Source organism: Trachymyrmex cornetzi, unplaced genomic scaffold (assembly GCF_001594075.2).
Source record: "Trachymyrmex cornetzi isolate Tcor2-1 unplaced genomic scaffold, Tcor1.1 scaffold61, whole genome shotgun sequence".
In the NCBI taxonomy this organism is placed as follows: domain Eukaryota; kingdom Metazoa; phylum Arthropoda; class Insecta; order Hymenoptera; family Formicidae; genus Trachymyrmex; species Trachymyrmex cornetzi.
This window is the reverse complement of record NW_017299926.1, coordinates 1565176-1581377: the sequence shown is the minus strand read 5'-3', so window position 1 is coordinate 1581377 and position 16202 is coordinate 1565176. Positions and strand designations below refer to the sequence as shown.

The 16202-nt window shown below is 30.0% G+C and overlaps 1 protein-coding gene across 5 annotated transcripts in view; it reads right to left on the bottom strand.

Annotated features, from left to right (window-relative positions):
• unc-13-4A (BAI1 associated protein 3) overlaps window positions 1-16202 on the bottom strand; it is an 85204-nt gene that overhangs the window by 38499 nt on the left and 30503 nt on the right. For all 5 annotated transcript variants that reach the window (XR_001940390.1, XM_018516220.1, XM_018516221.1 and 2 more), the window contains exons 2-3: window positions 10033-10667; window positions 7867-8099 (exon numbers count right to left, since the gene is read on the bottom strand). Coding sequence is in view for 4 of the 5 variants with exons in the window: in XM_018516220.1 (XP_018371722.1) it covers window positions 7867-8099; window positions 10033-10239 (440 nt within the window). In the remaining variant the exon portion in view is untranslated. The remainder of the gene's footprint in view (window positions 1-7866; window positions 8100-10032; window positions 10668-16202) is intronic.

Genomic DNA, 16202 nt, shown 5'->3' with positions numbered 1-16202 from the left:
TTAATTTATTATTTCTTAATAAAAATATGTTTTTAGCAGTTTTCTATTTTTTTTTGTGTATCGCTTCTTTTCTATTCTATTTTCCATCTACATTGTTGAACAATTTATATTTATTTAAATTAATATTTCTTTCATTATTTTACTTTTTTAAATTTTACAGTATTTAATATTCCTAAATTTTTTTAAAAGTATTAAAAATGATTTTTAATTATGCTTTATGTTTATTTACGAGATTAAATACAAATGCCCAATAAAATTTATTGAAGAAAAATGGAATAAAATGTATGTAATTATTTACGTGAAACAGTATTTTTATTAAAACAAAATAATAAAACATAATAGCCAATTTTAAAAGTTTCGATGTGAGTTTGAAAAATTGGCTGAGCACCCACGAATTGGATGTAATATGTCGCGTCTAAATTCGCATCACGTCGTGTCCCTAATTGCAAATTAAGAAACTCACCAATATTGCTTTGGCGATTTGCCAGCTTGAGAATACTAAAATACCATTTGATAACTTGCACGAATGCGATAAAAGCCATTGGGTAGCGATAAACGGTGTAGTAAATTCAATAAAGATTCTTTTGAGAATTCCATTCAATTGCTTTGTGCAGTACAATACGAATTGACTTGTGCTGCCAATTCGGACAATACATCACCAAGAGCAATACGGTTCCTACATGTCAAAACAGAGATAGAAAACTGGACAACAAAGGTAAAGGTAAAACGCACTTAGGGAAACGCGGTCATGCGAGATACGATGTTTTTTACATGATAAAATGTGACATTTCAAAGTGTACGAAAGAGAAGAATATGTAAAAGTATTTCCCAATAGATATTTTTTTTTTGTAGCGTTTACATTCCTAGCGTTTCTAGAATACGCTTTGTGCTCGAAATATGTTCACAAAATCTAGAATATATATAGTGTTAAACGTTTTTCATAAAAAAAAAGAAAATTTCTTTGTTAGAGCATTCGTATAATAAAAGTGGTGATGTGCGTTATATTATCAATATTAATATTAAAAGATGTGATGAACAATTTGCGGAGCGATGAGAGTCTTGATGTATCACGATTTGCTCGTTGCGTAACATTTAACAACATTTAATTAATTGCATGTTATTTACATATTGTCGAAAATTAGTTTCAATGTGTAATCATTTTACCATAATTAATTACATCTGTATTGATTAAAGATAAAAAGCACTACACAATCTATAGTGCTATTATAATAATGCATGTAAACGAGCATTTCAATATGCTCATTTGGCATTAAAAATGTAATTAATAAATATTAAAAATATAATTAATAAATATTAAAAATGTAATTAATAAATATTAAAAATGTAATTAATAAATATTATGTAAATTTTAAACATTTTCCAGAAGAAAATTATACGTGATCTGTTTCAAAATTCCTCAAGGATTAAAAAGAAATTCTAATATTAAACCATATAACACACTATTTTGGTACACCTAACATAATATGAATTGAAATGTTAGACTAATCTAACAGTTGATGCAAGAAATTGTCGATTGAGCGAAAGACACATTGTATCAGCCTATGTACACCTGTGTTCTCACACAAATCGATAGACGCACACTCGGGCACAATTAGATAAAGCTCGATCTCTAGTAGAGGTGTTTACAGGCTTGTTTACGATCGAGTAGCGGATAGAAAAGCGATAAGTACATGCTTACGTTTGCAAAAAACACATCGACGCTTTTATAAATTTACAATCTTTTGTTCTTCCTTCAAAATTCTATCATTTTATCGGAAACTCTGAAACGGTAAAATTTTTACTAAAGACGGTATTAAACTAAATCTTGCTTAAAAAATAAATTCTTTTTCGTTCGCGTATTAATTTTTAAGCGGAAAAGGATTATAGTGGCTCTGAAACAGTGTTACCTATATTTTGAGGCAAGAGATATAATAAAAAATAAATTATAACAAATTTTACTCAAGAAAAGCCGTAATTAAAAAATAGCTCGCCCTTTAAAGGTTAAAAGCATATTAAACTTAAAATAGTTTAATTCTAAATTACTAATCAATTTCATATTTAAAAGATAAAATTGTATAAATTTTATCACATTTATTTAAACAATGGAACAGTTTAGAAGTATTCAAATTTAAAAAAAATTAAAACATTAAGAGTTTTACTGTTTATTTGTTCATTGTTTATATCGAAAGAAGTAAAATTTTATTCATTACAGTCTTAGCAGCTTTATACAGCAAGAAATTATCAAATAATCTCTATTTAAAAAAATATATTTTTGTATAAATATTTCAAATCGACAATTTTTTATTTAAAAATGAGCAAATACTAGCACTTTGGCTCCTAATAAAAAAGTTCGAAAGTTAAAATTTTTCTTATAAAGTCTAGAACACTTCCATTTAAATTACATCAATGCGAGCGTTACAAAAAACTTAATAAGTGAACTTTATTTTTCGTGACCTCTTTTGAGAAAATCCTTTTCAAGAAAATGTGAGACATTATCATAGCAAATAACAACATTCTCTTCGCAATAAGTAGATTAATTTATCCATGAGCGTATATTCTTTTTATAAAATATTACAATGATACAATCATTGTGGAGGAAATTATTCCGATTTGCGCAGCATCTTCCGTTACGCTTGAATTCATTTGAATTGATTTGTTTATTTTTTTGTTATTTGCTTGGATATTTTCAAGTATGCAAATGCTCTGACAAATTTAATTTTATTGCAGGTTTTACAAACTAAAATCTATCAAATTATATTTTTAATTATAAAAGGACAAACCACAAATGTTCTATGATTAAAAAGAAATTTAAATATTCCAATTCTTAGAAATTTAAATATTGAGCACAAAGTATGTAAATCTAGTCAAGATACACAGCTTTAATTCAATACTTCGAGATTCAGAATATATCATTCAAATATTTGAAAACACAAAACTTATAATTCATGAAACTGATTTTATACGAATATAAATTTTATAAGTTATACAAATAAAATGACATTGACATAATTATTATAATTATTCAATTTCTATGTTGATATACTAAAGCTTAAAATTATATTAGATATTCATTTCTTGTTTGAAATAGTTATATTATCAAGAATAGAGGACTCTTTTAATATAACTAATATATAACCTTGAAGAAATTTTGCAACATTCAGATTTTGTTTACGGATATAAGACACAGATGCAATAAATGTCAGATATGAACTTAGTATAACAGAATAAGGATTCAACTGTCTAAGGAAGTAAAATTAATAATGGAGTGAAGAATATGAAGACTACAGCGTAAAATATTTTCTGCATGTACAATAAAATACGATATTGACCGCTCGCCAAATAATCTCGCTAAACTAGGTTAAATTCTTGTTAAAGAAAGATTAAATGCGATACGTGAATCAGGATACTGATACTGTCATATATTTCCAGTACATCATGCATTATAATGCATGTCTCGTACTTCCACTTCGTTTCAAAGAAAGTTTTACAAGGAAACAGATGATACAACATGCAACATAATGTTACGTCATCAAACCAAGACTGGTGTCGTCCTCCATTATGAAGTAATGAACTTTTCATTGTTTATTTCCTTCCTTCATACCGGCTCCTCGTCAACGTCGTCAACGTTGATTAAGTTACACCTGCTGTGTCTAACTTCATTTGCTAGTCTCAAGTGAGATGTCTCGCTGGGGGAGATGTTGCCGTATTATCTAAGGCGACGGGTGATTCTCCGTTAGACTAAATCCAAGGAGTAACTGTGCAAGTGATTAAACCAACATAGCGTGCTTTTTAATTTATATACATGAGAATTATTGTTTAGTATATAGTGATTTTTGCATGTTAATATTTAAACTAAAAATTTTATTTATTTTTAAATAAGTATAAAAACACAATTTTTAAATCGGTCAAATATTTTTCTTACAGTTCTATATAGAAAATATATGATTAAGAAAATTAGAACAATATTCTTTCAAGATTTCGTTGTTCTCTGTAATTGCCAGGAAATAACAATGTTAAAAATTGTGACATAAAAAGGAAGTCACAGACGTGAACGGATTCTTCTTCATCTTTTCCCGGAAATAGGTCACTCTGAGATCTTCGTTCTATCTCTTTGCCAAGCGTGCGGTTAAGATTTGCTACTTGTACGTGTAAGATGTAATATCTTCCATAAACAAGGCGTTTTCTTGTTACGGAAGAACATGACATCTATCACTTCGTGACAGCTTCTAGTTTTGTTAAGACATGAGATTTCATGTATTGTGGAAATTTATCGTTGTCGATGCAAAGAAAGAACGGTGATCTGTTGCATCGCAAGATTACATTAACAAATGTACTGTTCTATACTCAAATGAGATTCTTCACGGTATTATTATTCAAAAGTCATAACCCGAATGCTTATTTTTTTACTTAGAAATTATATTCAAGTTATAAAGTACTCCATTAATTTTTATATATTTTGATTATCGATCGAGTGTACAATATTATCAATTTTTATTTTTACAGCAGCAGTACGATCTGGAAACGGCATATCGATATAAGAATATCTCGTTATCATGCAGGGTGAGCGGCTGTGAAATTCGATGAACTGCGAGTAGCTTTTGTTGGTTTAAAGTCAGTTTCGTGGAATCGCAGGTCTCGAGGACGCTTATACAAAGGATGTCATGCTAGAAGGATAGCAGCCTTTGATTACAGCGGCTTCTACGAGCGATTCTATGAGCGAATTGGGGTCATCGAATGGTCAGACCTCGATATGTCTCTTCCCTTTGATGAAAAGGGTGGTTCTCGGATTTGGAACAAACGGGAGGTTCTTTTCATCGATCGCTTTAAAAATTGCTGAAAATTTTGTTTTCGGCATACATGTTGAGAACATTATTTCCATGTGATGCGCTCGTTCGAAAATATTTATAAAAGCGAGTAAATCGAATTTTCCTCCTCTTAAATTCTTGATGAGTCTTAAGTCCGTAAATTTTCATTATTCACTGTGTAAAGAGGCCGAATAATTAATATACGTGACATATAACAAAAAAGATGAAAAATATTCGTAGTATTCAATTTAGGGCAATGAGAATCGGATCACGATAGCATACAAAGCTTTGACAGAAAAAGAATTATTTGAAAACTAAATGAAATCGAAAAAATGTCCCAGAACGTTTCACGAAGGTCTTGATCTGTCACAGCATTTTATGCTAGCATATGAGTTTTAATTACACAGATAGATTTTATTGCTACTACAATCGAACAACGATGTAAAAATCTTATTTGTATATCATATCTATAATCCTAACAATGCAGCAAGAGCGATTGTGTTAAATGAAAGCCCGACTATTTCAATCATCTTATTTAAAAAATAGAAATTACATTTGAGATAACTAAAACAACTAAAAAATAATTAAACATGTAAATAATTAAAACATAAATTTAATCAGATTTAGAAATATGCCACATTCATTATATTTACAACAGCCGTTTTTAAATATTAATCAAGCTGATAAAAATTACATACTTGTTGTTAAAGATTGATCTAATTCGTAAACATAGCATGTATATGCAGCATATTTACTTTATATATATATATATCAAATAATTTAAAAAACAAAATCAAATAATTTAATATTTATTGTAAATTAAGGTATCGAATACTAATTAAACTTAAATATTAAACTTAATAATGATAATGATTGTTAATATTATCATGTTTATGACAAAATAACTTCTGGAAAATATCAGGAATCTTTTGATACTTTTTGACAAGTATCTCTGATAAATAAAATTGATCATAAATTCTTTTAATAAATATCATAAACCAATGTTCTTTCTTGTTCAATGCCAGATAATCATGGGTTTTCCTTCTGGTATAAATAAATCAACCCTAATATTCGTGCAACATGTTGGCGCACGCGCTTGAGAAAACGTACGTAGATGCACACAATGGAAACTTGCACAAAAGAACGCAACCGTACTTTGCGTCAACTTTACTGCGCCTTTGTTACATTAGGAACGTGAGAGTTTGTCGTGTATAATATAAAGTTCAAAGAACAATGAGTTAAGATGTTTATTATTCTTGTACTTATTCTTCTCCGAGACCGACTGTATTAATAATAGACTTTGGAGAAATTGTAAACCCGAGATAAGAGAATATTTTATTCATGTAATCATCGATGCGTATAATATTTGTATATCTATGTTACATTTTATATAAATCCAATTGTGTTAATCAAATATTGTTATAAAGTGAAAAATACAATAAATCTGTTAAACTTCTCATAAATTTTAAAATAAGAAAACTTTTGGAAAAACATGTTTATCTTTTTATAAGAGTTTTATATTTTGTATTTAATTCAATATATTTATATTAAGTAATATAAAGCTTTAGTATTTAATAAATACATTATATGGAGAAGTATACATATATAGTATGTCATAATATTTTTATTAAAAAAAGGATAAAATTGCCTATTTGCTTTTGGAACAGATAAAAGAAAGTTTCATCAAATTTTGATATTATATTTATTTTGTTATTTTTCATACGTTTGTTAGAAACGTTGCAAAAATATTCAATATGTAAAAGCACAATTATTATTTACCATCAGCCTATCTCATCGGCTTATAAATATCGCGTTGCTATAATAAAAACCCAATTATTGAGTTGATTACAATTTCATGGAATATTTTAGATTTACCGCATATCAAAATATTGCGTGAGAGAAAATCCAGGTTGTGACAGAACTATTCGCCGAGGTGTGTTGGAGAAAAGAAAGGAAGGCTTTAAAAAGAGATTAACATTTCGTGCTAAATGGCCGGCTGCGCTTATGCATATGCAACGAAGCAGCTTAAGAGAAAGGTCGCAATGCATCGCAGCGGCCTTATTAAAAGTGCATTCGCCGCAATATGCACGCAAAATTCCACGGTGAAAATGCTACCATTGTTTGTCCGTCTCTCCTGCGTTCCGGACCGCAGTTCATCGTCATAACTTATAAAAGTGATGGAAACTTTTTAAAAGAGAGAGAGAGAGAGAGAGAGAGAGAGAGAGAGAGAGAGAGAGAAATTGAGTGTATTATGTGTGTGTGTCGCGAAAAGTGCGATTTGCTCTGAAACGTTCTTCGATAGAAGCAGAGGATGAGAATGTAGTTAACTGGAAAGCTTAGTGCACAACGCCAGGGTAACTGGATTAAAGCGTTGAATAGCTAGCTCACGCAACAGAGGCTATATCTTACTGGAAATCCGATTGAGACATTTGGAATTATGCGAAGAGAATCTCAGAATATTTGTGAGGATTCGACGAGCAATCAAACGAAATTATTTGTTCGAGCGTGCACAAAGGACGCTATTGCACGTTAAATCCGAAAAATAAGCTTCCTTCGAAACATCGTTTTAATATCTCATCTCGTAAATTCTGCTAATTCAATAATTACGTTCGTCTTCTTAATGATGTGAAAAATAACGATATAATCCTATATAATAGTGATATAATCAATTATTAACTTTAATTTAATAATTAAATACATTTTTAAATGATTATATCACATTTGTTATTGTTAAATTAATATAATCTGTTTCGAAATAATGTGATATCGAGTATATCATTTGATATAATGTTTGTAATGTTAATTTATAATAGAATTTTATTAACCACGTTCTACTTGTCATAATAAGATTCTATGATACTGTTTCATTATTACTTTATTTATTTGTAGAAGTTATATATTTTCACTTTTAACACCTATGAATTTATATTATTATGAATATCATTGTTATTTTGCTTACATTTAAATTCATAGCAATCTGTATGCAGTCGTGTATTTGGTATCGGAAGTGTGACAATTTCTTGGCACTGTAAGATGCACGCTCGTTACTCAGGATACTTACCCGGAAGTGGCTTGTATATCAACCTCCGGCCAGGATGGTCTACGACGGCAGAACATTAGAGGCGGTCGATCGCTGGATCCACCGCTCCGTCGAAAGGAGCCAACTCGCCTCGGTGATGTGGCACCACTTCCTGTCGCAGGATGTACCGTCAATCCCGAAGCTGGAGTGCATTCGAGAGTACGTCTACGTGAAAGAGAGTGCGACGGTGTGACAGTTCCTGGAGGTGGCACAACCTAAAAGAAAAGTAAAATTTCAGAGATGCTGTACGAATTGAAATGGCTAAAGAAAATAGTAAATATATCTAAATGCATTTAGCAATTATTTAATATTAATATCGTATTTAATTTGCTATATAATTGTTGTTTTTGGCAAATAATAATAATGATAATAATAATCTAAATATATGTGGTTTAATTTAATTTAATATTAAATTAATTTAATTCAATTTAATTTAGTACTTAATATTATAGATACTACATGTAAATTAATATGTATTTGAAAAGTAATCTAAATGAAAAATATTATTGTTTATACAAAAGAAAAAAATTACATGATAATTACATTTCATAATACTTATTTCAGTATGTTTTTTTATAAAACATTTTCATCAATTCTAGTTTAGATGTTTCAATTAACGCGTTGACATTGATATAAGATATTGTTTTGTTAAAAATGTTTTCCTATATCAACTCACTGTTTTACACGTTTATATAAGATTTGATAAATTCACATTTGCTTGTTCATTTAAACGAATGACTGATGACAATATATACTCTAAATATCAAATAACTGTAGCTATATATTATTATGCGTTCAATATAATAATTCATCGTTGAAAGCATGCCTCCGTTCGTTTGCATAATAATATCTGTCATGCTTATTAGAGAAACATGTCCCAGTTGATGTATTGTACATTAATAAATTCCGATTGGAGTCGGAAATCGTAATTTCGCATTTTGTTAAAATTTTCCTGGCGCATACTTAATGTTGTACCAGAATAATTTATATTCCCAATATTGATAATATCGGAAAATAATGTCGTGAGAGAATTAAACTTTTTATGTCTGCATAAATTAACACCGATGTAACAAACGGTTAATTACTGCTTCTAGTGCATATTGGTAATCAATAAATTGACTTTTCTGTTAAATGAGCAACAACGATCGCTTCTCTGTGCGTTCTTCGATCGTAATATGTCCTCTTTAATGTCGTCTTTCTCAGTTTCTTTAATTAAGAGAAAATACGGTCGACCTTTGGTCAATCTCGTACTTCTCATAAGAAGTTAATCTTGGTTTTATGCAATTAGATTTACTGTTAGGATTCGTATTAAAATTTATCGTGTTATTTGCCCGAGGAAATTTTCGTGGCTATCAATTGCACATTGAGAAAAAAGAATGCCACTTCAGATAATGAAATTATTTGCTTACGAACTAATAAAAAATACGTTTAATTGAACAAATTCAAGTTATTTTATTTTATTTAAATTCTACCAAATTCCTATCATTATACAATAACATTAATTATTGGAATGAGTGTCAGAAAATATTTGTTCACATTAATCAAATCATCCAGTGTAGCTAAAATAATTCGTAAAATATGTATTATTCTTTTTATTTGTACAAAATGATGCCTTTTTGCTATAATACTTAGTGTGTAATTTAATTAATTTGCAATGTTATTTCTTCAATTTAAAATTGTATAAATTCGCAACACTACACATTAAAATCGTATATACAATTTTTGAACCATGTATTTATTTAATTAATTAAGGCAGATTTAACCATCGATATACAATAAGTTTGTTAAGAATTAAGTACGATAGAATGAATGTTTATGCAATGAATGTAATAAATTATTGATATTGACAATAAATAATTAATTCATCATTAATAAATGATTGCTAAATGTGTTTTTGCTGTAACGAATAAAACTGGTATAATATAGTCTCTAATAACATATTTTTAGTTTTATAGTCATTATATTAACAGTAAAGAGAAATAATTAAAAAATTGAGAAATATAAATAGTCGTTATTTATTGTGATAATAATATTCTATTTTTATTTTATATTAAAAGGGATTGAAATCTTAGAAAAAAAAATAAGAGCATATGGTAAAAAAATATACAAGATTCTTCGCTCATTCTTTAACACATTCTAATCACGTACCTTGGGAAAACCATGTGGCGTAGCTTGCTGAGCAGCGGACGTGCTAGTATTGGTCGTTGAGGTAACGCTTCCAGTAGAACTGCTTCTTCCGGTCCCACTGGTATCGCCTTTCGAGTCTTCACGACTGAAGGAGAACCTCTTTGGACTCAGACTAAAACTAGCCACACTGTTCGTCACGTACTCCTGTAGGGAACTGAAGAAACTCATTTTTGCCGTTGATGCAGTGTTTTTTTTTTTTCGTCGTTTTCTGCGTGAGTGCTGATACTAATTTTTCAACGAGTGATCGAACGTGTTATCATTGTCTTCTCCTCGAATTCTTTCTTGACTCACTCTTAGGGATTAAAATGCCGTGACACGCCTTAAAATCTACAGGCATCGATCTCGTAAAAGATCGACCAGATACCGTTCGTCAGCTGACTCATCATGAAGGCAGATCCTCCAACCTCGGAAACTTTTACTTGTCGCGTTGCAATATCGATTCTCGACTACGGCCATTTGTGACTTCTTTCCAGATCCTTTTCGTGATTCTCCCGAGAGATTTCTACTCGCCGCAGAAGTCATCGTACTTCGTCGAGTACTTAAGATATTGCACAGTTCCGACGTTTTGGCTCGCGCCAATAGCTCGAGGCAATCATCTGTGAAAAATTGAAAAGATAAAATTAGACGTGTACGATATAATTGACACGTGCTAAAATTAATAAATTTGTAAACTAATTTGGTGTATAAAAATGTTATCTTTCGGTAAATTTCATATAATTACAATATAGAAATCATTTGGTTCTTTATACAATGCAAGTAGCAAGCTGGAATAGTTCACCAAATTTTGACTTGTACTAAGAAAGCTATTGCGTTGCTAGAGAACTTGTTAAAATGTTGAGCGAACACATCAAGGGTAATTTGATTTTTCTAACACGATAAGCTGTCCAACTTTTCCAAATTATTCGGCAACTATATTTAAACTCTTAACATGTATCTATGCAAAGGTTAGTGATCGATTGTCAATCATATTTAATGTTATCCTAGGAAATTTTTGAGGATACATATTTTATATTAAAATACTTTATAAATTACTTTTATATATTTACTGTGTATATTTTTGTGTTTTAATAATTGTAAAATTTCGAGCAAAATGATGGTAATACGTTTTTAATAACTGTCACGAAATTATTAAAAAAATAGAAATTACTAATATTATTGTTAAATAAATAATTACAAAAAGCAATACAACATTTATGTCATAATTATTGATTGGACTTATCAAAAAATTGATTAATCTTATTATATGCTCTATGAATGTATTCCGGCAACTTGAATCATGTAAACAGAATATTCTGACAGCATCATGTGGTTCGTTCAAAAATATCCTCTATGATCCAAGAGACTAAAGGACATAAAGTGGACTTGACGGAGCGTAATTACGGATTCGAGGCGATTTGAGGCTATCTCGCAAGCACTTTCTGGTAGGTTGAGGCATTTGTCCATTACCTCACGAGCTATACGTTAACCGAATCTCATTTGAAACATTGGGCTCTTGCGATTGAGAGCTGACCTGGAGGAAACCGGCAAAGGATTGAGGGGTTGGGCAAATTCATCCGCGACCAGCTGCATTTCCGCTGCGGTACTGCGTGACAACGCAATATACATACACGCGAACAATAAATCGAATAGCGACGCAATTAGAACCGCGATTGTGTCTGATGAACAATCTCGCGAATCCTAGAACCGGATATTCTTGTGGTTATTCGACAAATATTCTTTGAATGGGATTGTTAGTAGTAGTTAGTATGAAATTCATGCATTACGTAAATTACATATGTATGCATTGCATGATGAAGTATTCTAGAATCTGTGAGTATAATTTTGAAGAAACATTTTGACAATTTTACAGACAATGTTTTCTTTAAAAAAATATGTATTTTCAAAAGATTTTTGTCATTGCAATATAATTCAAAAACTACTAGTTCGTCTGGGTTATTAGTAAGGAAAAATCGACGATCAAGAAAACTGTTGCGTTTATCATAATTATTGCGCTTTAAGTAATATATATAATATATTACGTGTATTATATATGTTTTAAAAACATGTTTTCTTATTATTTACACATGCACAAAGTATTTCACAGTAAAAGTGCATACTCATTATGATTTTGTTAAATAAGCATTAATTATTATAAAATACAAGCAATTATTCAGTGAGAAGTTATCAGAAATCAATAAAGTTTATACAGTAAAGTAAAAAAAATTAAAGAACTGTCGTTCTGACGCCACAGTTTGTTTTCTTTCTTATGCAACATATACCTACTACGATCTGTGAGTAGCGTTCTCGAACGCAGTTGTTGTCCAGTAAACTGTCGTTAATTGCAATCGGTTATCCAAATACCTACATCTAGTGCAAAATGTAGCGCTCACATGGGCTACTAACAAGCTGCGCTTAAGCTTCGAAATTGTCGCCCTAATCTGAACCGCCGATGTTTGCAAAACCGTCGACGTCGCGAGAGAGTCGGGCTTAAGAGAAGTAATGAGCCCCGCAGGAAAATAGGATGACGTAGCTAGAAGGTAAACGCGCAATGTAAACGCGACTTGACGGGGTAATCCTTGAAGTTACATTGAGATCACGAAAACACGCTAGGTAGTTGCGCTACGTTGTAAAATCACGTTTCACGATCGAATCAGCTGAACAGGCTGGAAAATGAAACGTCACCCTCCCCTCTCTCCTCCTCCCGAGGTGATACCCGCGAGCCTATTAAATCTTGCTTCGAACTTAGAGTTCTATACCGCCCACACTTATACATATGTTTCATAAAATATTGCCAAATATTTAGTGAGTAAATTCGGACAATTTCAAAAGTAAATCCTCTAATTGCTTTGAACATATCACGAGCAAACTTTCAAAATGCGTTTTGTCCAAAATTTCATTTTTTTTAGTTAGAGATGACGTAAGTGCTCAGTGTTGAATGACTTACATTATAAACTACTTTTGAGATGGTCAGAAAGCATTTTTTCATCGTTAATTTATATGCTGAAAAAACAGACATTTCGAAGTGCATTATGTTTTTTAACAAAAAATAAATAAAATGCATTTGTTTAATATTTTTAGCAATTGTTAAGCAATTTTGTTTAATATTTCACGTCCTACTGATTGACATATTGTTATTTTCTGTGAAGTGCGTAGTTTTCTTGTGTGCGTAGTTTTTTTCTTTCTCGTTTTCTGAAAATTACAAATTTTGGACAAAATGCATTTTGAAAATCTGTTCTCCATATATCTTGTTCGTATTATAGAATTGATTGAAAAGATTCTATTATCAAAAATATATTACTTTGTTAAGATGTACAAATTGTTCTTATTATATTTTTTGCATACAGAATGTTATACAAAGCAGTGTTAATATCGTATAAAGTAATTTTTAAGAAGGAGTACCTATTGTAAATCACATTTTCTCTTGACAAATTCTACGTTTGATTCTCCTTCTTAGTTGTGATTTTTAACAAAAAATTACTTCGTGTATCCGTAAACCCTTCGCAAATGTTGTAAAGGAATTCAAATGTTAGTAAAAAGATAAACATGTTTGGAATTTGTTGAAAATAGTTTCTATTAAATATGAATGAATTAAAATTAAATTACTAAAGACGTTTTTTTTTATTATTTCGAGTTTTATATTTTTCCGAAAATATGCAAAAATATTTTGAATTGATGGTTCATACTTACAAAAGCGAATAAATGTCTCAAATTTTAAGAATGTTCTTAAAAATGTAATATTTAGCATTATATCGTACTAGCGACGTAAATAATGCTTAACGCTACAAGAATGCATTAAAAGATTTCAAAGATGAATGCCGCATCTTAGTAATATCATATTATCTTGAAAGTTCACTACTGCGTGAAGTTTTAATGAAACTACGTAGTTTCTGAGTAATAAACCGTCATAGACAGAAGAAGAAGGGAGTAATAAATTCCTGTAAAGAGCATAACAGTTTCTGTTGACGTAACGACTTTTGGGAGTTTCAAAGAACTCCGAAGAAAACAACACTCATTGCGATGCGCGAGATCACTTAACGATCCTTCAGATACCGTCAGATATCTTTTTATCCTTGTAATATCTTACGGGAATAATTGCTTTCAGGGTTTACCAGTGTGGTAATGCGACGGTGTGATGCAAAGAGCTAACGCGACTCGTCTTTTTTTCTTACTCTTTCAAAATTTTAATTGAAGCGTATCTAGTCTTCTCTCTTCTTTTATATATATGTATATAATAAAAATTAAATAATATTTTATAATATTTTATTCTTATAACAATGTTAATTTTAGCACGTTTTATTTAAATTTATATCTATAAAATTTTTTTTATTCATTGTCTTAATTAAAAATTTTATGTTATCAAGCACTAAAAAAATAATCGCAGCAAATAAAACCGTATAAAAAATAATATTATATTATATAAACGATTTTTTTTAATCTCGAAAAGCTCTTAATGAAAGCATTGTGTTGTTTCCACAAATAACTATTCTTCCCGTCGTTTTCGTTGAGTTTTTTTCTCTTCACTATTCCAGAGTAATAACTGCCTTTAAAGTTTGTTTCGCCAATTCTTAACGTCTCATGGGAAAGGAAAGCGTTTAATCTCATAAAGAGTTACGTAAAATATTTACAATCTGAGTTGTACGTAATTTTCATTTCTAGCTAATTAAACTAGCAATCTTGCAATTTTTATTATTTTAAAACGGGGTGAAAAAATTAAAACCGGCTGAAAAAATTAATTTTTCTCCCCATTTATGTCAGTATCTACATTAATTTTGTGTAACATTAATGAATGTTCCTTAAAAAGATTCGTTCGATACGTCTCATACAGCTTAATTTAATATTATTTTTTGCAACATTTCCAGCCAAATGAGTTTAATTGTTACAACTGGTAGTTGTTCATTAATTATATGAAATATAAAATACAAAGTCATCGCATCACAAAACTGACAGTTGTTCATTAATTATATGAAATACAAATACGTCATTATCGCATCACAATTAAAATTTGTGTAACCAATAAACAAACAGGATTACAAATAAATCCAATCTTTGTGTTAAAGTTTATAATTACTGATTCGTTTTTTATTTAAAGTATTTGTTATGGCACTTTGCTAAGTACCCTTTGTGTTTTCAATAGTTTGTCGATATAGTTTTGTTGCGTTAAATGCGTAAAATAGGATTACAAATATTGATATTTTCAGTACATTTTGTTATCAGTATGATTTAATCTGTTAATACATTTCTCTTCACACCACGCTAGAAACAAAGCGTTAAGTATAGGTATAGGTGAATATATTAATTAGGCAATCGATGTGTTCATATACATATATAGAGGAAAGTTGCCGATACTGATATAGGTCTCCTAAAGTGACAACCCCTTATTACTCAGAAACTAACTATTGCACTTTATTAATACTAATAAAATCATGATCTGTTTAGCTAAGTAAAAAGTAAAAACTCATAATTTATATATTTGTGGCTTATTTCTATAATCAGCTAAAAACCAATTCTATGAATCCGAGAAGAAAATTCTTATGATGTTCTTTTATAAATTGCGTAATTAAAATAATAGTGATTGTATTATTGATAATATTGTCATTTTAAATGTTTATAAATTAGTTTCAGAAATCAGTTTTCTTTATAGAATAGGATACATCTTTATTTATAGAATAGGAATGTTAGTACTATTGCCTACTATGTCAGTTTTGGAGCCCATTTTGTCAGACGCTCATTTTTGCATAACTTACGAAAAACTTAATTATTGCAAAATTGCAAACAGTATTATAAAAATTGCTTATACTATCTGATAGAAGATACTTTTTACTTTGTATTTATGTTTTTGAAGTTGTATTTTTACCTTTTGTTTAAGAAATATTGTCTAAAAACAAAGTGGTATGTCAGTATCGGTGACCTTCCTCTATAATATACAATATAAGCATTGATTATAATTGTTTTTATAAAATTGCAAGATGAAAGTAATAATTACATGAGAAACAATTCCCGAGTATGTTGGATGAGACACGATGACGAAAATTATTGCGGAACAGACTGTAATTTTGAGAAACGCACGATGCAAGTTAATTAACTCGCGGTCGCTTGTTATAGTCCCATTCTGCAAGCGCGTGCATTACCGATACTTCAAAAGTATTCTCGGG